At 42.7% G+C, this 23,270-nt stretch overlaps 1 protein-coding gene across 1 annotated transcript; it reads left to right on the top strand.

Annotated features, from left to right (window-relative positions):
- Positions 1-6,696: 6,696 nt before the first annotated feature.
- On the top strand, positions 6,697-22,535 carry smarcd2 (SWI/SNF related, matrix associated, actin dependent regulator of chromatin, subfamily d, member 2). Its single transcript, XM_063003241.1, has 13 exons — positions 6,697-6,978; positions 8,552-8,745; positions 10,692-10,734; positions 10,824-10,946; positions 11,512-11,631; positions 13,584-13,679; positions 13,807-13,908; positions 14,140-14,301; positions 15,762-15,859; positions 16,880-17,015; positions 17,795-17,917; positions 18,377-18,478; positions 20,010-22,535. Exons 1-13 carry the CDS (start codon positions 6,841-6,843, stop codon positions 20,061-20,063), a joined length of 1,491 nt encoding a protein of 496 aa, XP_062859311.1. The 5' UTR covers positions 6,697-6,840; the 3' UTR covers positions 20,064-22,535.
- Positions 22,536-23,270: the final 735 nt, after the last annotated feature.

The raw sequence follows: 23,270 nt of genomic DNA, 5'->3' as shown, positions 1-23,270 counted from the left end.
TTTAGTCTTGTGAGGTTGAACCCAGTACCTCATTTTCTGAAACAAGGCAACTTTCACTTGCCAACCAGCCTCATACAAACACTGCTTGAAAAAAAAATAAAACAAATCGATAGTCTATGGTTTAGTGTTACTGTTTCTTTATCACCTTACTGGTCCTGGAGCTTATCAAATGGATCACCAATGTCATTCTAGAATACAAAATCTGCGTCCGAAATCGCATACTTAAACAGTACGTACTACATTCGAGGCAGTATGCACTGCTCGGCCGCTAAAGCAGTACGCTCTTTCAGTACGCAAGTGTGCAGTATGCTCACAACTTCATACATACTACATCCACCATCTTACCAACATTGCATGATGCATGACGTGTCATCGCCACAGTTAATTTTGTCGTTCTCCACAAAGCTACTCATAACATTATTCAGGGTTGTACTTAATCATAACATTTTTAATGTTTGTCTTACTTTCTTTCCGTCATCTTTCTTCTCCACTACGAACGCCTTTGCAGCTTCAGTTGAATTATGGGATAGATTAACAGACCGCAGTAGGTCATCCTGGTACTTTTAGCGTGCTGTTTAATGTATACTACTTATTCGAACATACTAACCGCTTTCGCATACTGTTCATTTACATTTTTGGCATTTAGCAGATGCTCCTATTCAGAGCGACGTACAGAAGTACTTCCATGGTGAACATTACCTTACTCTAGTTTAAGTTAACAACAGTCCAAGAACACAAATCTGCTGAAACCCTGTCAGAACCAAAGTTTTTTTTTTTTTTTTTTTTGCAAGAAATTAATTAGTGAGTGTTAGTAAGTACAAAGTACATGTCAGCTTAAATGTTTAGTAAAAAGGTGATGAAGGTTTTTAATCGTTTTTTAAAGACAGCAAGAGACTCAGTTCGTTCCACCACTTGGGTGCCAGTACGTAGAAGAACCTTGATGCTCGTCTTCCTCAAGTCCTGGGTGGAGGATCAAGTCGGGCGAGACTAGTGGCTCGGAGATTGCGTGGTACAGAGTGGGGTTTTATTAGACCACGAAGGTAGCTTGGTAGCTGTTCAGTATGGAAGTGTGCGATTTCAGATGCAGCTAAAGTCATTTTGTTATTTGACTGACTTTTATCCAAGGATGAGTTCAATAAGGGCCCTACTTGAGTATCTCTTTTAGGCACTTGTTTTACTGATAAGGTTCTTTTTATTTAAGTCTGTGCCCAATCTGAAACTGTTAGAATGGTATATTCACAGGTCTGTTGTTATAAAATCTTATCATTTAATGTGGACAATGAGTATGCATGGTGTCACAGTTTGACATTTTTTAGTTAAATTTCAAGTAGTGTGCCAAAGAATGATCGCAAAAGGGCACTGGATTCAAATGCTATTTATCTGATTAGTATTTTTAAAAAGTTAATAACCAATAAGTCTAATAATTAGCACATTAAACAGTTGTTAAGATGTACTCAAGTGTCAGATCGAGCTAGCAGGCTGCTAATCTAATCCAACAGCCCTTTTAAACAATTATCTCTTCGGAATTGAATGAATAAAATCTGATTACTGATGTAACAACGTGGTTAAAAGTACGTGTAAACCTAAAAACTACATAATTTACCCTAAATATTAAGACCATTTTTGCATGTAAACACACATTGATTCACAGGAAAGAATCGAGTCAATTTGAATTGATCACGGCTGTGGGCGGATTAGTCCCGCCCATTTGGCCTTGTACTTTTATACTCGTCCGCTATTGGTTGAAGTTCATCAACGGTTTTCCCGAACCAAGTGTTGATTGGCTCTCGGCTCTTTGTAGTGAGTCATATGAACTGACTCAGTTTACCAATCAGAGTCGGACTCGTTTAGCTCCCGAACGACTCTTTAATAGCATTGCGAATTTATTCATCTATTGGATGTTTTAAACTTAAAGATTTAGCACAGCCTGCCCTTACCTTAGCCTTATTTAGCACTTTTGTGTAAAAATGCAAAGTGAAATGCGTGCTATACCTTGTCCAATATCAGAACATGTCTTTGACAAGGCTCGTTTAAGTAAATTAACACATATTCCCACAAGCTAATGGTAAGGTGTCCACATAATTATGGCCATGTAGTGTATTGCCAAATTCAATGCACCCTCTGTTTTCTATTTTGTTGCACTGAGGTAAAGTTTCTGAACCACTTATTAAACCCACATCAGGTCATATTTACAACAAATTTACAGACATCCCAAGCTGCAAAAACTCATTTCAGGGAGGTACCCCCGGACCTCGACCCCGACCCCCCAGGCCCAAAAAAAAAAAAAAAGGCTAAAAAACCTCTTGCACACACCAAAGGATATGGGTGATAACCAGTCGGCTCAAAAACAGTTTTTTTCCCACATCAATAACTTTATTGAACACCACTATTCGCCTATAACACACAACATTCTGGACATTCTGGACTAAACACTGGACCTATTGTTTATTATTTATCATTGCACCTTCTGCTTACACACTGGACTGTGTTACTATTTATCATTGCACATTTATCATTGCACAAGTTGCACCTGCACTTTACCCTCACCCCGGACTGCACACTGGACTGTCGTAATTATTTATCATTGCACCTGCACTTTACACAACTGTCATACATATATATGTATAGTTATAGTTTTTTTTCCACCATCCACCATAGTTATAGTTACAGCTGTATAGTTACTATTTACTCATCCTTTATTACAAGTACTGTTATTACTAATATATACCCAACTAATCTTTATTATTATTATTACTGTTATTATTATAATACATATTCATTTTTTTATTAATATGCTTATTGTTATTATTGCTATTATGTATATAGTACTATGTACATAGATATAATTTCATATATGTAAATAGCTATAGTATAACTTTATATTCATATTAATCATAGGTATATGTTACTAATATTCTCTGTTTTTTTGCACAATGCTACTATTTGCACTTCTGGTAGATGCTAACTACATTTCGTTGCCTTGTACCTGTACTGAGCAATGACAAATCAATCAATCAATCAATCTATCTATCTATCTATCTATCTATCTATCTATCTATCTATCTATCTATCTATCTATCTATCTATCTATCTATCTATCTATCTATCTATCTATCTATCTATCTATCTATCTAATCAGAACTTTTAGGAGCTGCTAACTGAGCTACTAAGCTCACTGTTCGCATCACAAACACATTAATGTGTACTACATAGTGCACTAGATAGTGTGAAAGATAATAGATTAATGTTCCTTACTTAGTGCACTAGATAGTGTACTATATAATAGACTTATGTTTCTTACATAATGCTTTAGGTAGCGTATTAGTTAATGGATTTATGTTCCCTACATAGTGCCCTAGATAGTGTATTACATAATTAATTATGTTCCCTACATAGTGCACTAGATAGTGTATTACATAATTAATTATGTTCCCTACATAGTGCACTAGATAGTGTATTAGATAACGCATTCATGTTCACTACATAGTGCACTAGAAAGTATAACTAGATGATGATTTGTGTTCCTTACATAGTGCACTAGACAGTGTATTACATAATTAATTATGTTCCCTACATAGTGCACTAAATTGTATATCAGATAACAGATTTATGTTCCCTACATAGTGCACTAGACAGTATATAAGACAATTGATTTATGTTCCCTACACAGTGCGCTAGATTGTATATCAGATAACGCATTTAATACATGATCGGGAATAAAGTCTGTGTCGCCTGCGTGCGCGTGTGTGTGTGTGTGTGCGCGCGTGTGTGAGCACTCTTGGCCGCTCGTTTTAGATTCCGGGAGATTTTATCTGACTTGCGGGCATCAGGGAGCCGCTATGTATATGCGGGAGACTCCCGGAACTAAATGTTTATCTCCTCCGTTTGTTAAGAAGCCACATAAATCTAGTTTTTTCCTCTAAAAGGTTGAGGTCCATTAAAAAATAATTCAGGATGGAGATGAGTCTGCATATCGGCAGGAGATTGAACGGTTGGTGCTCATGGTGCAGTCAGAACAACCTAGAGCTGAACACTCTAAAGACTGTAGAGATGGTATTGGACTTTAAAAGAAAACCCTGAACACTGCTCCCCATCACCATATTCAACAGCACTGTGTCTACTGTGGAGACCTTCAGGTTCTTGGTAACTACAATTTCCAATGACCTAAAGTGGGAGTACAACACCAACTCCATCCTCAAAAAAGGCCCAGCAAAGGTTGTACTTTCTGTGTCAACTGAGGAAACACGGTCTGCCACAGGAGCTGTTGAAGCATTTTTACACCGTAGTCATTGAATCTGTCCTGTGCACATCCATCACAGTGTGGTTTGGTTCAGCCACAAAACAGGACAGATGCAGATTGCACAGAGTGGTGGATAGAACAGAGAAAATCATCGGTGCTCCCCTGCCCACCCTCCAGGACTTGTACATAACAAGAACCAGAAACCAGGCAGAAAAAATAATCACAGACTCCTCACACCCTGGTCACCCTAGAACTTTTTAACCTTTTACCCTCTGGCAGGCGCTATAGAGCCCTGCACACAAAATCAAACAGACACAATAACAGTTTTTTCCCAAATGCCATTAAACTTATCAATAACCAGAACTGAACTCTTGTTTACATGCCACACTGCACTTTATACATACTGTACATTGCTGTAATTTCATTTAAACGTTTCACTATTCATCTATGCTATTTTTCTATTTTCTGTATATACACAAAATTCTGTCTAGCGTGTTAAATTTGTACATTATCCGTGTAGTCTTGTCTGTATATTGTATTGTTTGTATATTGTAGAGAGATAACAACAGCCGGAAAAAAATTCCTTGTGTGTGTAAACATACTTGGCGAATAAAGCTGATTCTGATTCTGAAAAGGGACCATCTCTACTGAGTGCACCATGAATTGGGACCACTCACAAATGCCATTAATAAAGTAGTTCCAAAGTGTAGTACGAAAAATTGTTCACTTTAAAGGGTTCTTTGGAACATTGTTTTTACAGGGCACAACTGATGTACAACTTAGACTTCAAACGCAGAAAGCACCCTGGACAGGTTTCCAGTCCATCACAGGGCAGACGTAGGTCACTGTTGGGCCCTTGAGCAAGGCCTTTGACCCTCTCTGCTCCAGGGGTGCCATACGATGGCTGACCCTGCGCTCCAAACAAGCTGGGATATGTGAAGAAATAATTTTTCTGTACTGTACTTCTGTATATGTATATATGACAAATAAAGGTATTCTATATTCTTTTCTCCATTCTATTCTAAAATCAGCGTTCTGTTCTAAATAGGTTATTTGCTTTGTTCTTTCCATGTTTCCTCCAGGTACTCCAGTTTCCTCCCACCCCTTATAAAAATACCAGTAAGTAGGCTGGTTGTAAACTCCAAGGCAGGAATGACTCAAAAGGTGTGTTTTGGGCCGCTCAGGTGGCGCAGCGGTAAAAAGAAACGCGCTGCAACCAGGGCTGGATTCTGAGAAGCGTCGTATCGAATCCAGCCTTGCTTTACCGGTTCGAAGCTGAGTGGCTATATGAGCAACGATTGGCCGGTTGCTCATGTGGGGGGTGGGACAAGGAACCGGATGTGGGTCTCTCTCTGTCAGAATGCGATTGCGTTCTCTGCCGGCTGATTGGAGGCGCTTACACAGAGATGGGAGAGGGTGCCCTTAGGGTGTGTCTCTCCGCATGCAACGCTAGGTGGCGCCAAACTCGTCGATGTGTGGATGGCAAAGATGCATCTGGCTGCTGCTCGTGTTTCGGAGGGGATACGGGTTAGCTTCAATCACCTCCGTCAGGGCAGGGTTCGGCATAGACAGAGAGGAAGCACGATGCTAATTGAACAATTGGATGCGCTAAAAAAGGGGAGAAAAAGGGGTAAAAATTTATATAAAAAAAAAAAAAAGGTGTGTTTTTTCTCAGAGATTGATTGGCGCCCAGTCGAGGGTGTGGCGTGTGTGGCGTAGGGTTGCCAACCGTCCCGTAAAATACGGAATCGTTCCTTATTTGGAAACTAAACGTCGCGTTCCGTATTGAACTGATACAGGACGCGCTTTGTTCCGTATTTTTATCAATGAGAGAGAAATGCTGCAGATTAGACTGAGACAGGGCGATATGTATGAAACAGAAGGAAACTGCTGCTACTGTGGGAATTAGAAAAGGTTTGGTTATTATTTTAAGTATTGTTCACTTTTTTTACTTCACTGTTTGAGTAGCGCAGTGGGCAGAGCGCAATGCATATATTTTTCCACCCTAGGTTCGAATCCGGCTTAGAGCGAAACTAAAGTAACACAAGCAGGGCCGGCGCTATGGGGGAAGATGGATTATGTAAAAATTTTGTTTGCACTATTGAGAAAAGATGTTACACGTTCTTTACGCATGTTCTTTTGCCCGCTCCCGCTCAGGTAAACACCCGCCATCCCACCCCCCACCCTATGCCTTCCACCAACCCGCCAGCTCAGGGTGTTCCTTATTTCCAGTTCTGAAAGTTGGCAACCCTAGTGTGGCGCCAGGGCCACCGTGACCCCAAACATGACGTAAAATGGATAAATAAAAAATAAATACTTCGAAAAATTGGTTTGAAACTTTGACCTGAATTTGGTTCTTAACAGCGAGTCCACTACCAATGTTTATTTTAAAATCTTAGGAGTCGACTCCCCCCCCCAAACGACTCAACGGTAGAACCGAACCATTCGAGCAGAAAGAGGGGAGGCGGTGTGACAAGATAGTGGTTGGAGAGAAGAGATGATAGATTCACACACCGCGCTCTGCTCTAGAAACCAGGGGAACACATTTATTCTGGATTTATTCTGTATTTCTGGAGATTTAACCGTAAAATCTTGATGAAATGGCGTCCAGAGCGGCGTTCTGCGCTCTCCCCGGCCCTCCGATGATGAATCCGGGGATGAACTCTCCCGGACTCCCGCGGATGGCAGCGATGAACCCGGGCTACAGAGCCATGCTCAGCCCTGCCAACCAGTACAGTGTAAATACATTTATTATAAGTATAATTATATTTTTTTTATTGTACCAACTACGTATTAATGCTTAACTGTACTTTAGTTTGTTTTTTCTTTAGAAACAAACTATTTAAACTATCAAAACAATCTAGGTTGAGGAAATATGATCCATTCAATTTAGCAAAATGCAAATCTTTTATGTTTTATTAAATATAATTATGTTTATTTAGACTTTTAAAAAGTTTAAACTGAGTTTAGGATCTCTAAGTACTGGCCAACTAACTCTTCCGCGTTTAAGCGAAACCTCTAAGGCGGAATTCAAACGGCCCCTTGCTCCCTACATATGCGCACTTCATAGATCACGACTTTACAGCTTTAGCACCCAACCTAGTGCACTTCGTGTAGAATATTAAAGTTATCTGCCCTAGTGTTTAGTACATGGAACATGCACATTTGAAAGTTGACAAAAACATATTTAAGAAAATTAATCTTCGTTTATTCATCTAAAAATAAAAGTCATAGTAAGATTCAGACAAACATTTTGTATTTGTTTATATAATAAAGTGTGGTAAATGTGCGCTTTTAGTGTTTTGGCAGGGTTTCAGTAGGTGTTGCGTTATGTTGCAGTTGCGCCATAAGCTGTGAAAAACATTAAATACAACCAAAACACTTCAAAAATAATAATCACAAAGAGGAAAACGCTTAAAATGGGGTCAAAATGACCAGAAATAATAATAACTATTAAAATAAAATAAGCCAAATAAAAATACCATATAGAAGCACTTTGTAGTTTTACAATTACTGACTGTAGTCCATCTGTTTTTCTGCATAAATTTTAGCCTGCTTTTACTCAGTTCTTAAATAGTCAGGACCCCCACAGGACCACCACAGAGCAGGTATTATTTAGGTGGTGGATCATTCTCAGTACTGCAGTGACAGTGACATGGTGGTGGTGTGTTAGTGTGTGTTGTGCTGGTATGAGTGGATCAGACACAGCAGCGCTGCTGGAGTTTTTAAACACCTGACTGTCACTGCTGGACTGAGAATAGTCCACCAACCAGAAATATCCAGCCAACAGCACCCCGTGGGCAGCATCCTGCGACCACTGATGAAGGTCTAGAAGATGACCGACTCAAACAGCAGCAATAGATGAGCGATCGTCTCTGACTTTACATCTACAAGGTGAACCAGCTAGGTAGGAGTGTCTAATAGAGTGGACAGTGAGTGGACACGGTATCTAAAAACTCCAGCAGCGCTGCTGTGTCTTATCCACTCATACCAGCACAACACACACTAACACACCACCACCATGTCAGTGTCACTGCAGTGCTGAGAATGATCCACCACCTAAATAATACCTGCTCTGTGGTGGTCCTGTGGGGGTCCTGACCATTGAAGGACAGAGTGAAAGGGGGCTAACAAAGCATGTAGAGAAACAGATGGACTACAGTCAGTAATTGTAGAACTACAAAGTGCTCCTATATGGTAAGTGGAGCTGATAAAATGGACAGTTAGTGTAGAAACAAGGAGGTGGTTTTAATGTTATGGCTGATCGGTGAAAATTATATATTTATATTAAATTCAACATGTCTTTTGCAGAGGACTGGTGTGCCACCCGGCCGGAGCATGCCCATGGGCGGCATGAGCTCGATGGGCTCTCCTATGCCTGGGCCATCTTACGGTGGCACCATGCCGATTCGGCCCGGCATGCCCCAAACACCCCTGGATTCTGCACGCAAGAGGCTTCTACAGCAGCAGCAACAGGCAGGAGGAATGATGGGACCGCGGAGAGGGTGAGTAGGAGAGGCTGAGCCGGAATGTTTGGTGGAGGTGGCGGTGATGGACAGTTCTGTGTTAGACGTGTTATTACATGCTTACAGATGTGTTACTGTAATAGAAATTGAAAATAGAGATGTAGACGGTATCATAAAGCTTTTTGGTCATTACTCAATCATACAGGAAGATCAGATCAGACCAGAGTCCATCCGGTACCACAATAGACCTTCCATTCTTCAGCGCCCAACCAGGCACTTCTAAGACTGTTACTGCTGACGGGGCTTGAAACAATTGGGCGTGTCTGAGGGAGGAAAAGCAGATGTGGAATCACTTCTTCGCTGCTGCGACAGTGACTCCCGTTGTCTGATCAAGACAAAAGACCTTCCCTCCCTCAGGTGCAACCAATTGTGTCTCTTAAGTGCCTGGCGAGCCTGGAAGCACCTCTAAGATTTGAGCTCTCTGATGTTGGGATAGTGTATTAGAGCGCTGCCCTTTTTTTTTTTTTTTTTTTTATCAAAGTCTGTTTATTTTGTTTTTTAATACAATTTTACAAAAATAGCAACAACAAAGAGAAAATAAAAAAAAAAGGAACAAAGTCCCCTTCCCCCCAGACCAGACATGAGTATACAAACTTAAAACACAGCCAGTATACAATAAATCAAAACAATCAATGCCATCACATTAAAGTTACATATATTAATTTTACCGTCGCGCTGTTAGCCCCCACCTCCCCAGTATGAGTATGTGCCAGAAAGGGCTGCCAGATATTGTAAAATTTCTCGGTAGACCCCCGGACAGTGTATCTAATCTTCTCCAGTCTGAGATGACTAGCGACTTCTGTAAACCACTGGCAATATGTAGGTGGAGCAGCGTCCTTCCATTTAAACAATATCAGTCTCCTAGACAGAAGAGAGCTATAGATAGATATACTTTATTTGTCATATATACATATACAGTACAATGAAATTCTTTCTTCGCATATCCCAGCTCGTGTGGAAGCTGGGGTCAGAGCGCAGGGTCAGCCATCGTACGGAGCCCCTGGAGCAGACAGGGTTAAGGGCCTTGCTCAAGGACCCAACAGTGGCTGCATAGCAGAGCCTGGATTTGAACCGCCAATCTTCAGGTTGATAGCCCAAAGCTCTACCCACTAGGCTACCACTGTCCCTTTTAAAAAAAGTCATTCTGAAGGCCATAACGCTAATTTCTTTCTTGCTGGCGGTGCCACTCTCCAGTGTCACACCAAACAGGGCAATAAACGGGGATGGGTCAATTACTCTCCCAAATATTTTAGAGAAAGTTTCAAAAATTGTACGCCAGAATACATGGAGCCTTGGACATGTCCGAAACATATGCAGTAGAGTGGCCGGGGCCTGTCTGCATCGGTCACATGTAGGATCTATGTCTGCTCTAATCTTAGAGAGTCTGACCTTAGTCCAGTGCAGCCGATGCACAATCTTAAATTGAATGACTGCATGTCTTAGTCAAATAGATGAGGAGAAAATAGAGCGCTGCCCTTTGACCTTTTTTCAGTAGTCAATCTTGCGCAGACACTGTGGCATTGATACCATTCACGGCCAAGCTGATGCTTCTATCCAAAGCAACTTACTATTTATGACTATAAACAATTTGAGAAATTGAAGGTAAAGGGCCTTGTAAATTGGCGGCGAATGGACTTGAACTGACAGCCTTCTGATTTCTAGACCAGTACCTAAACTAGTACTGAGCTACCAATGACCCAAAGCATTTATCCTGACCAGTCGCATTGTTCAAAATTATGCCCCCCCCTCCCAGACGCGCACACACACACACATTTTGACTGGATGCCCCATGAGGAACTCAGTGACCCCCCCAACCCTCAGATCAGCTCTGCATGTTTTGCAATGCATGATACAGTACAGATCATCCACATCGACACAAAACACAAACAAACCTTTGATATAACGAGTCTGCTTCACCGTTTCAGGGTCAAAAGGCGCAAGATGGCGGACAAAATCCTTCCCCAGAGGGTGAGTGTCTGATTATACTTTGATCAGGAGGTTGGGGTCTCGGGTTCCGTGTCGGATCGGCTAACTTTCGCTGTTTTGCTATCGGACAGATCAGAGACCTGGTTCCTGAGTCTCAGGCCTACATGGATCTCCTGGCCTTCGAGAGGAAGCTGGACCAGACCATCGCTCGCAAGCGCATGGAGATTCAGGAGGCCATCAAGAAACCCATCACGGTAACGTTACTTTGGAAGGCATACCTGGCATGTAGTTTTCCTTCCCCTTCGTTCGAAGACCCCACCCCCATAATGCGGTCATCCCACCCAGCAGACACGGTGACCAATAAGTGTCTGCTGCAGGCACTGCCAATTGTCCTCGCTAGATGCCGCCCAGCCAACCGGTAGCAGAGCTGTTGTTTATCTGTACTGTGTATACTGTAATGTGTTTTGCACATGTGTGTGTTCTGTGTTGCTCCCTGGTCCTGGAGGAACGTTGTTTCATTTCAATATGAACTTGTATATAGCTGAAATAACAATAAAAGCCCTCCCCCCCATTAATCGTCGTATCGCACACGGAGAGTCACGCTACGCCCTCTGCGCATCACCCACCGCTCGTACAAGTGCCTCGACCACTCGCAGCACAGTGAAACCCCGTCGCCCTCCCCTCCCCTCAGACACGGCCAGGTCGACAGCAGCACCGGGACGGGAAATTGGAATTAGGAAACAGAATGAATACATTCGGATGTGGGAAAAACACCGTCTTTGATCTCTGTGAACGATGTGCGTTTTTCTTTTCCTCTAGCAAAAGCGGAAGCTCAGGATCTACATCTCCAACACCTGCACCCCTGCCAAACCGGAGGGCGAGGAGTCCGAAAGAGTGGCATCATGGGAGCTCAGAGTGGAGGGCAAACTCCTGGAGGACGTAAGTTTGCCCCCCCCCCCATGAAAACCAAACAAGCATCTGGGGCTTCGTTTCGAATGAGTTCACGGTACAAAACACATGTGATCAATTCCTTAGGATTCAGTAATCTGATTGGTCGATCACGATACGTATTAGTTTTAGTATACTGTGTATGCACTGTATTGTCAAAAGTATGTGGACACGTGTTTTACTTGTGTTCAGGTGTTTTAGGCACACCCATCGCCAATAAGTTTATAAAAACAGCCCATTTTAAGGCTCACTTTAAGATTGTACAGTGTGTCTATGGGAATTTGTGGCCATGTTGTCAAATAAGCATGTGTGAGGTTGGACAGTAAAGTCTGGCCTACTATGGACATTCTAATTCATCCCAAAGATGTTACAGTCAGGGCTCTGTGCACCTCCATGGTCCATGTCTTTATGGTCCTTTATGCAAAAGACATCAAATCATGTATTTGGGTGTGTCTGAAACGCCTGAACAGGGTATTCATGACGTGATCTGTAGCAGCAGGCAGGACTGTTTTACTGTGACCCTGACCAGCCATCAGATGCTGTTGTGGTGTTGAGATTCCTCTTCCTGCCCTCGAGCAGGGGCGCTGGTTTCTAAACAAAAAAAGTGTGTGTGAAACTTTGGCACTTCGGTTGAATGAAATGAGGAACCGTTTCACTTCTCGCTGTTGTGAGCGCTCGAGGCAAATGTGGGATGGTGGAGGGAGTGAAAGCACCAGAGAGCGGAAAGCTTGTGCAAGAGCTGCGAGTGTGTGTGTGAGTATGTGTGTGTGAGAGAGAGAGAGAGAGAGAGAGAGAGAGAGAGATCTCATGACTCTAAATGTGGTCAGGCCTAAACAATGCAGCATCAGTCCAGAGTGTAACTAAGAACATAACTACAGATATTCCTCTCTCATTCTCTCTTATTCTCTCTCATTTTCTCTCCTTCATTTTCTCATCTTCTCTCTTTCATTCTCTCTCTCTTTCATTCTCTAATTTTCTCTCTTTCGTTTTCTCTCTCTCATTCTCCCATTTTCTCTTTCTCTCTCTTTTTTTTTTGTTCTCCTGCCCTCTCTTTCATTCTTTCTTTCATTCTCTCATTTTCTCTTTTTCATTCTCTCATTTTCTCTTATACTCTCTCTCTCTCCTGCATTTGCTTATTTTCTCTCATGCTCTCTGTCTCTCATTCTCTCTTTCATCCTTTCTCTTTCATCCTCTCATTTTCTCTCATTCTCTCTCTTTCATTCTGTAATTTTCTCTCTTTTATTTTCTCTCTCATTCTCTTATTTTCTCTTTCTCTCTCTTTTATTTGTTCTCCTGCTCTCTCTTTCATTCTTTGTTTTTTATTGTCTCATTTTCTCTTATACTCTCTCTTGTCTCTCATTCTATCTTTCATTTTCCCATTTTCGTCTCTCATTCTTTCTCTTGCTCTCTCTTACATTCTCTCATTCTCTCTCTTGCTCTCTTTTTCATTTGTTCTCCTGCTCTCTCTCTTTCTCTCAATCTCTGTTTTGTTCTCTCTCCTATTCTGTCTTTCATTTACCCGTTTTCTCTCTTATTCTCTCTTTTGCGCTCTCTCATTCTCTCCCATTCTTTCTCAATTTTTCTTTTTCTCATTCTTTCTCTTGTTCTCTCTCCCTCTCTCATTTTCTCTCACACTCTTTCGCTACCATTCTTTCTCTTACTTTGTTCCTATCTATTTAATTCTGTTTCTCCTGTTTACTCTCATTCTCTCTTTCATTTTCCCTCTATTTTATTCTCAATCATTTGCTGTCTCTCACATTCTATCTCCCTCTGTCATTCTCTTGTACTCTTACTCTCTACCAATCTCTCTAATTCTCTCTTCGTATCTATTTCATTCTGCCTTTCTTATTCTCTCTTCCTGTCTCTCATTCTTTCTCTCTCTTTCACTGTGTTTTATTTTCTCTCATTCCATCTCTCTCATTCTTGTCTTTTTCTTCCCTCAGCCTGGGAAACAGAAGAGAAAGTTCTCCTCCTTTTTTAAAAGCCTGGTCATTGAGCTGGATAAGGAACTGTACGGTCCAGACAATCATCTAGTGGAGGTAAAGTACACAAACATTTTCAGAACTGTAAGAAAATGTTATGATTCCTAAATGAAGTCTGTGTTTAGTGAAGTGTCGGCTGCTTGAGAATGTAAACGACTGGTTGTGTTGTTGGTTTTGCCCTCAGTGGCACAGGATGCCCACCACTCAGGAGACGGACGGCTTCCAGGTGAAGAGGCCCGGAGATGTGAATGTGAAATGCACCCTGCTGCTCATGCTGGACCACCAGGTATCAAGTCCACCAGTTTAAAGAATCCACATTGTGCCTTTTTGGACCTTCTGGCATTTTGTCTCCTTTGAAGTTTACCAGGTTGCACCATTTTGCAGGTGTAAGACTAAGTAAATTGGATGTGACATATAAAAACTCTTTGACAGTGACTGGCCGGGTGCTTTTCAGACACAGTCGGGCAGCGACTCGTTTGTAAATCCTAATTTTTGTTGCTCTGTCTTTGCCCCGAAGCCGCCCCAGTATAAGCTGGACCCAAGGTTGGCGCGTCTCCTGGGCGTCCACACTCAGACCCGATCCAGCATCATGCAGGCGCTGTGGCTCTACATCAAGAACAACAAGCTGCAGGACTGCCACGAGAAAGAGTACATCAACTGTAACCGCTACTTCCGACAGGTACGGAACAGTGGTACTGATGTTCCGAAACTGAGGTCTAGGAGGGAGGGAGTACAAACTAAAGAACGTCTCAGTGACACCACATCAGTACTGACATGAACGTTCACGGGGGTGACTGAACTGTGACTGGGGTAACTGTGATCATGGTAACTTTAATGATGGTGGTAACTATGATCTTGGTGGTAACTGTGATCATGGTAACTATGATGATGGTGCTAACTGTAATCATGGTAACTATGATGATGGTGGTAACTTTAATGATGGTGGTAACTATGGTGATGGTGGTAACTATGATCTTGGTGGTAACTGTAACCATGGTAACTATGATGATGGTGGTAACTGTGATGGAAGTAATTGTGATGATGGTGGTAACTAATCATGGTAACTGATTACCACATCACCAACTGTGATGTGGTAACTATGATGATGTTGGTAACTGTGACCATGGTAACTAAAATGATGGTGGTAACTATGATGATTGTGGTAACTGTGATGGTGGTAACTATGATGATTGTGGTAACTGTGATCATGGTAACTGATGATGGTCGTAACTATGATGATGGTGGGAACTGTGATCATGGTGGTAACTGTGATTATGGTCACTATGATGATGGTAACTATGATGATGGTAGTAACTATGTTGACAGTAACTGTGATCATGGTGGTAACTGTGATTATGGTCACTATGATGATGGTAACTATGATGATGGTAACTGATGATGGTGGTATCTATGATGGTGGTAACTGTGATTATGGTGACTATAATGATGGTGATAACTATGATGATGTTGCTAACTGTGATAATGGTAACTATGATGATATGATTGTGCTAACTGTGATCATGGTAACTATGATGATGGTGTTAACTGTGATGATTGTAGTAACTGTGATAATGGTAACTATGATGATGGTGTTAATTGAGATGATTGTAGTAACTGTGATAATGGTAACTATGATAGTGGTGGTAACTGTGATGGTGGTAATTGTGATGATGGTAACTATGATGATGGTGTTAATTGAGATGATTGTAGTAACTGTGATGATGGTAACTATGATAGTGGTGGTAACTGTGATGGTGGTAATTGTGATGATGGTAACTATGATAGTGGTGGTAACTGTGATGGTGGTAATTGTGATGGTGGTAATTGTGATGATGGTAACTATGATAGTGGTGGTAACTGTGATGGTGGTAATTGTGATGATGGTAACTATGATGATGGTGTTAACTGTGATGATTGTAGTAACTGTGATAATGGTAACTATGATAGTGGTGGTAATTGTGATGATGGTAACTATGATGATGGTGTTAATTGAGATGATTGTAGTAACTGTGATGATGGTAACTATGATAGTGGTGGTAACTGTGATGGTGGTGGTAACTGTGATGGTGGTAACTATGATAGTGGTGGTAATTGAGATGATTGTGGTAACTGTGACGATGTGTGTGTGGACCGTTGCAGATATTTGCCTGTTCCAGAATGAGATTCTCGGAGATCCCGATGAAGCTGGCCGGACTCCTGCAGCTCCCAGACCCCATCGTCATCAACCACAACATCAGGTGTGTGTGTGTGTGTGTGTGCAGCGTAATCTGCATTATTTCTTTGTGCCCGACAGTGGTGGTACCGATTTGGCCTTTTTATGGCTAATGGAGAGCCGTAAGCTTGCACGTGTTTATTTATCCCCTTGCTGGCCGAGAGGGCCGCGGACTGGACAGCCTACTGCTACTATTCGTGCCTGTTCCTCAAGCAGACAGAGGGAGTCGCTGTTGCAGCACCAATGAGGTCTACCCTCCCTCGGATACAGCCAGTTGTGTCTGTTGAGCAGCAGGCCAGGTTGGTAGCAACACTGAGACTCCAAGTCTGGAGCTGAAAGTCTTAGTGGTGATGGTCTAGTTACCGTGACCCAGGCAACACAAAAACAAATCAAAATGAAACATGCTTAATTAATAAAAATGGTGGCAATCTGGTCCCACTGTGGTTTACAAGATATAACGTGAAGCCTCCACAAGGGGGCGTTCGTGTACAAGTTCATGTTTTATGTGCCTGTTAAAATTCTTTTATTTAATTATTATTATTTTAGGCTGTGACCCACCGCAACCCACCCAAAAGACACGACCCAGGGTGTAGCGTATACTGACTATATGCTGTATGTATTTTTTTATATCTGCCTAGCGCATTTTCACTATTCAAACCTGAGGCCCTGTATGGGGCCCTTAGACAGAAAATGTGCTGTGCTTTTAGACACGTTCCTTATACAGTATAATCCCCTGTACTAGCCGCCCAGCTAACGTTCACTCACTAGCTACACAGGATGGTCCCGCCTACCGATGCTCCTGGCCAATGATATCACTCGGAAATCCTCCATATTGCGAATAAATGGCGTGTGTTTGCATGTCCGTGTCATGTTGTTTTAATAGGTCCGACTACCTGCTGTGTCTCTAACCTTTGCCGATATTCACATATCAGCTCGATATCTCAGCCAGCAAATATATCGGTCCACCACTAGTCTTTACCGCCATTCTGTCTAGTTTCTGTAAGTAGGAATTGTAAAGTGAGAGTGGTTGTGTGTTTGTGGGCAGCGTGGACCCGAACGATCAGAAGAAGACGGCGTGTTTCGACATCGATGTGGAAGTGGACGATCCACTGAAGAGCCAGATGAGCAGCTTCCTCTCCTCCACCACCAACCAGCAGGAGATCGCCGGCTTGGAGATGAAGGTCTGTCAGTTCTTCTGGTCCGATCGGTTCTTTTGTATTTTCGTTGCTGGTCTGTTGGGCGTGAAGTTCGCTACTTAGGTTACACAATTCCATTGTGTTATATAGAGGCCAAAATACACTTGTAAAAAGCAGCCAAGGAAAGGAAGATTTCTTCCATACACAACAGCCTCTAAGCTCACTTGACTGTGGACGGTGGCACTAATGCTCCCCCAGCTTCTAATTCATGTCACATCTGTCTTTTTAATGGGTCTTGGATTTTTAATGGTTTCACAGTCCTCCTAACATAAGGGGGCAGTTTGAGTTTTTGTTCCGACCTTGGCTGTGAGACCACTGTTCCATGTGTGTTTTAATAATTAAAGTCAAACTAGCCTTGTTTACATTTACATTTTCGGCTTTTTGTATTCATATTACAGTACTGTGACAGTGTACTGTCTAAGCAATTGAGGGTAAAGGGCCTTGCTTAAAGGCCCAACAGTGACAACCAGGTAGTGATGGGGCTTGAACTGATGACCTTTCGATGACTAGTTCATTACTAGTCGATTTTTAGTCTAGGCTACAACAGCACATGTGCAAAATGTCTTTATTCAGAAAACCCACAGTAAACTTAGATGTCACTGTTTACAGTCAAGTGAGCTTTGCCTTCACTCAGGGTTAGAGGCTGTGAAGCAAGAAAGAAGCTTCTTTCTTCAAGGCAACCTGTGCCAATGCCAAGCTGGCTTGACTGTGGACAGTGTCACCCAGATTGTATTTTTGTTTGTTTGGTTGTTTCTGTTCATCAGATTCACGAGACCATCGAGTCGATAAACCAGCTGAAGACGCAGCGAGACTTCATGTTGAGTTTTAGCAACGACCCACAGGACTTCATCCAGGACTGGCTGAAATCTCAGAACCGGGACCTCAAGGTGCGCAAGACTCACGAGGAACTTTCATTCATTCATTCATTCATTGTCTGTTTTACCACCTTCATCTTAATATTTAAGGTTAAATTTGATCTAAATGTGAACGTTACTGAGGTTATTATTGGCATTGAGGTCTATAAAGATCTCAAAGTTCACAAAAAGAACCCACCCAGTGTAGGTGCACAGTATCTGTACTGAAAGTCGTGCCGGGGTGGTGTTGATGCGTCCCTAAATACAGCCACATGTGTGCCGACGCCAGACCGCCACTCGGTCAGTAAGGAATCAGTCAGAAATGTACAAAATGCCGAGCGGCGGAGCCCAGAAACGATTCCAGTCTGTGATTGTGTAAGTTTGGGCAGGAGGCCGGCGACTGGTTCTCATTAAAACCTCATCGGTTCTGGCTCGCGGGCGCTACGGCCTCAGTCGACCCCTCACGCCTGTTTTGTGTTTTGTCTGACTCAGCTGATGACCGACACTGCCGGGAACCCTGAGCAGGAGAGGAGGAGCGAGTTCTACCACGCGCCGTGGTTCCAGGAGGCCGTGGGCCGCTACATTTTCTCCAAGGTATGTGCTAGCACACTCCCGAAACAGCTGCTGATAAGCGAAACATCTGCGATTGAACTCGGATTGAAAAAAATATAGACGTGATGTATAGATCAGGTTTTCTGATCGTAGCTGTAGGAGAGGTCAGAAGTTTACATACACTTGTACGGAATGTGAATGTTTACCTGATTGAACTTTGACCCAGTTTGCCGCTGATGTTTTCAAAGCTCCTCCAATGAGACGAACTGTTTGATACGAGGCAGTAAAAGCGACTCGGGCCATACGAACAACGTTTAATGCCGAGTTCACACTACACGACTGGTACTCTTGTAATCGGGAGTCTTTCAAGTTGGTGTGGCTTTCACACTACACGACTGATCGGCGATAGGGGGTTTCACACTACACCAACTGGGATCGCAGGTGAGCTTCTCTGGTCTTCCAAACTACGTTTTGTCACAAAAACAAACACGAGAAGTGACGAAGGGTTTAATGATACCACGTCCAAAAATGCACGTCAACAAGTAGCGAGCGATCAAAGTTTGTGCGCTGATGTGCAGCGTAAAATCAAAGAGGAAAAATAAATGAATCTGAGTGGATGTGGCAACGCGAGCAGCATGGATTGTTCTATAGTGAGTTGGAGGTTAATAAATATTTTTTGCAATGCAGCGTGGGTGTTTTGTAGAGAACGATAAGGTCAGAAATACTGTAAAACTTGTGTGTGTGCTGATGTATTCTGATATAAACTATATTACGCCCCTGTCCCACCTTTTTACACTCCTCCCCTGCGTTTCCCCTCACCCCGTATCTTGCGTTCTCATTGGCTGTTTGACATGGCACTCATTGCCAGTTGGGCGACTCATATCCAGATATTTAACATGCTAGATATATTTCTTCACCCAACGTTCTCCATTAACCTCTTTTTACCTTTTGATAAGCATCGTCAAGCTGCTGGTGTGATTCCGATTGGATCCTCAAATGCTCTACATGACAGAATTGGATTTTTAGTGCCGTCCACATACACTATATTGCCAAAGGTATTCGCTCGTCTGCCTTCACACGCATATGAACTTGAGTGAGTCCCATTCTTAATCCATGGGGTTTAGTATGATGTCGGCCCAACCTTTGCAGTTATAACAGCTTCAACTCTTCTGGAAAGGCTTTCCACAGGGTTTAGGAGTGTGTTTATGGGAATTTTCGCATTTGTGAGGTCAGACATTGATGTTGAACGAGAAGGTCTGGCTCACAGTCTCCGCTCTAATTCATCCCAGTGTAAAACTGGCTTGGCTGTGGACAGTATCGTCTGTGTTCCAGCAGCTCCTAATTAACCTCAGACCCGTTGAGGATGGCTTGTACAGAAGATCTGAAGATGTTTAAAAAGCCACTGTGATGCTTGTGGTACCTCACCTCACCTGTACGAGGCTGGGCTGTGCAGATCCGAGACCGATTATCGGTAGCAGGGCTGAAACGTTCATTAGAAACATCTCTACTGGAATGCTAACCCTCGCCCGCTGTATATCTTTGCTAAATGCTGACGTTCGGCTTCTGCTTTCAGGTCCAGCAGAAGCGACAGGAGCTGGAGCAGGTACTCGGCATCCGCCTCACCTAAACCTCTCAGATCTTCAGATCCGGGGACAGTTTTAGGTTCTGGATCGAGCCGCCAAACCTGAAATCTGTGCCGAGAGATGATTGTAGGAAACCTGATGCAGATGTGATGCTGATTCAATGCAGATGCAATTTCATGTTTTCTTTTGTCTTATATGCATTTATGAACACACATCTGTTTGTGTGTGTGTGTGTGTGTGTGTGGAGGGGGTATTTTTGGGGGTGAGGGGGTTACAGTTCAAGTTTTCTTGCGTTCGCAATTTTTGCTTCGAAATGTATTGAAACGTTCAGGATGTTTCGTTTCGTGCTTGATTTAATTGTTTATTTGCTTTTTTCGCGATGCCATGTTGCCATTTGAAGCCGCAGCTGCCTCTTTTTGCCTGTGAGAATGTTTTGTACCTTGTAATTAAACAGTTTAGGGATTATTTTTGTTCTAAAGAAGCCATACAGTGCAGATTCAGGAATTTGTCTCTGTTAAACTTGAGACTGGATTTGTTTTTTTTTGTTTAATGCCAGACATGATTAAGGGCAGATGTGTTTTATGTTAGGGCTGGTGAAATTATAAGCCATTTTTTATATCGTTTTCTTGATTTGTTTCTGGTTAACAGGATTTATTTGTACTAGATTTGTTAAACCTGAATTAATGTGCCGGATAAGCCATATATGATGTATATATTTAGTGAACGTGAATTTACTTGATGTTTCTTTTAACTGAACACATTCCATGTCACGAGTTCTTTCTGCTTTTGTTTTGTCGGGACAGAATAATTACAGACCAATTTACAAACTTGTTTCCGGCCGCTCAGGTGGCGCAGCAGTAAAAACACACCTGGAACCAGAGCTGGGATCTCGAATACATTGTATTGAATCTCAGCTCTGCCTGTTGGCTAAGGCTGAGCGGCCACATTAACAACGATTGGCCTGTTGTTCAGATAGGGGTGGGATTAAGCCGGATAGGGTCTCTCTATCATAACTAATGCAATTACGACCTCTGCTGGCTGATTGATGGCGCCTGGACAGAGATGAGAAAAGAGTGCTCTCAGGGTGTGTCTCTCCGTACACAGGGCTGATCTGCACTGCACTTGTCAAAGTGTAGGTGATAAGATGCATACGGCTGCTGCCCACGTGTCGGAGGGGCGTGGGTTAGCTTTGTTCTCCTCGATCAGAGTGGGGATCGGCAGTGGTGGAGAGGAAGCATGACGCCATCGGGCAGTTGGACGCGCTGAAAGGGAGAAAATGCATAAACGACACCGAGCTGACCACCGTATGAACTAAGTACACAATACATGCAGCGACACTTTTGGGCACAAATTTAGCCCTCTCGGTCGTTCATTACCAATAATAATTCTGCAAACTGAGGCTGCATGAGGACGTAATGCCAAATTATGCGCTCACACCAGCAGTTATGCGTCATTATTGAGCAACCAGAGGTCAATTATAAAAAAATTGTGTTGACAGTTTAGAATTTCAGAACAGTATTTATGTCCCGGTTTTGCCCTCGCTGCACATTTTATTAATCTTGTATTGCATTCATGTGATTATGAATTAAAATCAGGGTCCTGGCTGGCTAACACGACTGTTTGCGTAAGAGCTATTTTGTATTATTAATTTAAAACATGACAGGGCCGCTCAGGTGGCTCAGCGGTAAAACACGCTAGCACACCAGAGCTGACATTTCAAACTCGCCGGTTCGAATCTCAGCTCTGCCATCCGGCTGGGCAGGGCACCTACATGAACAATGATTTGCTTGTTGTTCATACAGGGAGGGATACTGATGCAATTATGACCGCCTAGTGTGGGTGAAAAGATGCAGTCAGGTACTGCACACGTGTCGGAGGGGGCGTGTGTCAGCTCGCGCTCCTTAATCGAGGTGGGGGTCAGCATCAGTACAGAGGAAGCATAACGCAATTGGGTAAAAATTGGACGCTCTAAAAATGGAGAGAAAATGCATAAAAATACATTAATATCAGGGTCCTGGCTGGCTAACATGACTGCAGTAGAGCTGGTTAGTATTATTATTTTAAAGCGTGTGTTACAGGCGGCGACAGACACAGTGTTTCCTGATCGCTGCTCCACCAGCGACTTCTGCTGTCTGATCAAGGCGCCGACATGATTAATGGACAAACAGAGCATAGAGCCTGATGCTGCACCATAAATGTAGCGGTAGCTCAGCGGTCAAGGTCCCAGACTATTCATACTGTAGATATTAAAGAAGCGTCTCTATTTGGCCGGGAATTGTAATAGGGAATTGGAAACTGCTAAATTAGGAGGCAGGGAGTGGGAGGAGCCAAGTAAGTGCCTTTATTGGTGTGAATTACAGTTCATGTTGTTTTTCATGTGTTTTTATAAGCAGATGAATGATTTTCATGGTGTGTTTTGTACTTTTGGATCTCAGATTCGTACTTTTATATTGTTTTTTTTTTACCAGGCAGATTTTTTGATACATTTTGTACAATAAAATTGTGCAATACAAAGACATCCGTGTGGCTTCTGTTTTCTGTGTGCATTTAATTCTGTGTTGATTAAATTCTGAACACACTTTAGTGAAACTGAAATGATTTCATCACAGCTTTAGAATCTCTGATGTTTGGATTCATGGAACAGTGAGATGTGCTTGACTTACTTCAGCACTGTGCAGCTTGTGACTTTGCTGTCTGGTTAAACTGGTTGATCTGGTGTGACTGGTCTCTTCGGCATCAGTTTACACCTTTTACAGAGAGCAGTTCGGATGTTTTTTTATTCAAGTCACAGTAAAGGTTACTCACTTTCTAACGTCTATAAGCTGTTTAAAGCAGCCAATCCAGTTTCTACATGAGGACATTAAAAGAACATGCCAAACTCCTTACAGATTACGACCGGTAGCCAGAACCTCATGTTGCTTTGTGGCACCACTGTCTCTCTGGCACAGTTTGTATTGGTGCTAAGAAATCAAATTCAATCGATTACATGCATTTATTTTTAGGAACAGGTTCAACCTGACCAAGAGCGCAGTGAGTCCAGGCACCATCCAGAAACACAGATCACTAGGTAGGAACAGACAGTAAAGAAGGCACACCACTTTGTTCTCTTCAGGGTCGAGATGGGTCCAAATCACTGGGCGAAAGGTAGGAAACACCCAGGACACGTCGCCAGTCCATCACAGGGCAAACACTCACACACACACATCGACCTGACTGCACGTCTTTGTACTGTGAGAAGAAACCGGAGCACC

This window comes from Trichomycterus rosablanca, chromosome 10 (assembly GCF_030014385.1).
Source record: "Trichomycterus rosablanca isolate fTriRos1 chromosome 10, fTriRos1.hap1, whole genome shotgun sequence".
Taxonomy (NCBI): Eukaryota; Metazoa; Chordata; class Actinopteri; order Siluriformes; family Trichomycteridae; genus Trichomycterus; species Trichomycterus rosablanca.
The sequence above is the reverse complement of the archived record's forward strand: the minus strand, read 5'-3'. Positions and strand labels throughout refer to the sequence as shown.

Excerpts from the sequence above, each read along its gene's own strand:
- smarcd2 (XM_063003241.1), top strand. The coding sequence starts at position 6,841 with ATGGCGTCCAGAGCGGCGTTCTGCGCTCTCCCCGGCCCTCCGATGATG. Across the intron at positions 10,735-10,823 it reads ACAAAATCCTTCCCCAGAGG|ATCAGAGACCTGGTTCCTGA; the intron begins GTGAGTGTCTGA and ends GCTATCGGACAG. Across the intron at positions 15,860-16,879 it reads GTCATCAACCACAACATCAG|CGTGGACCCGAACGATCAGA; the intron begins GTGTGTGTGTGT and ends GTTTGTGGGCAG.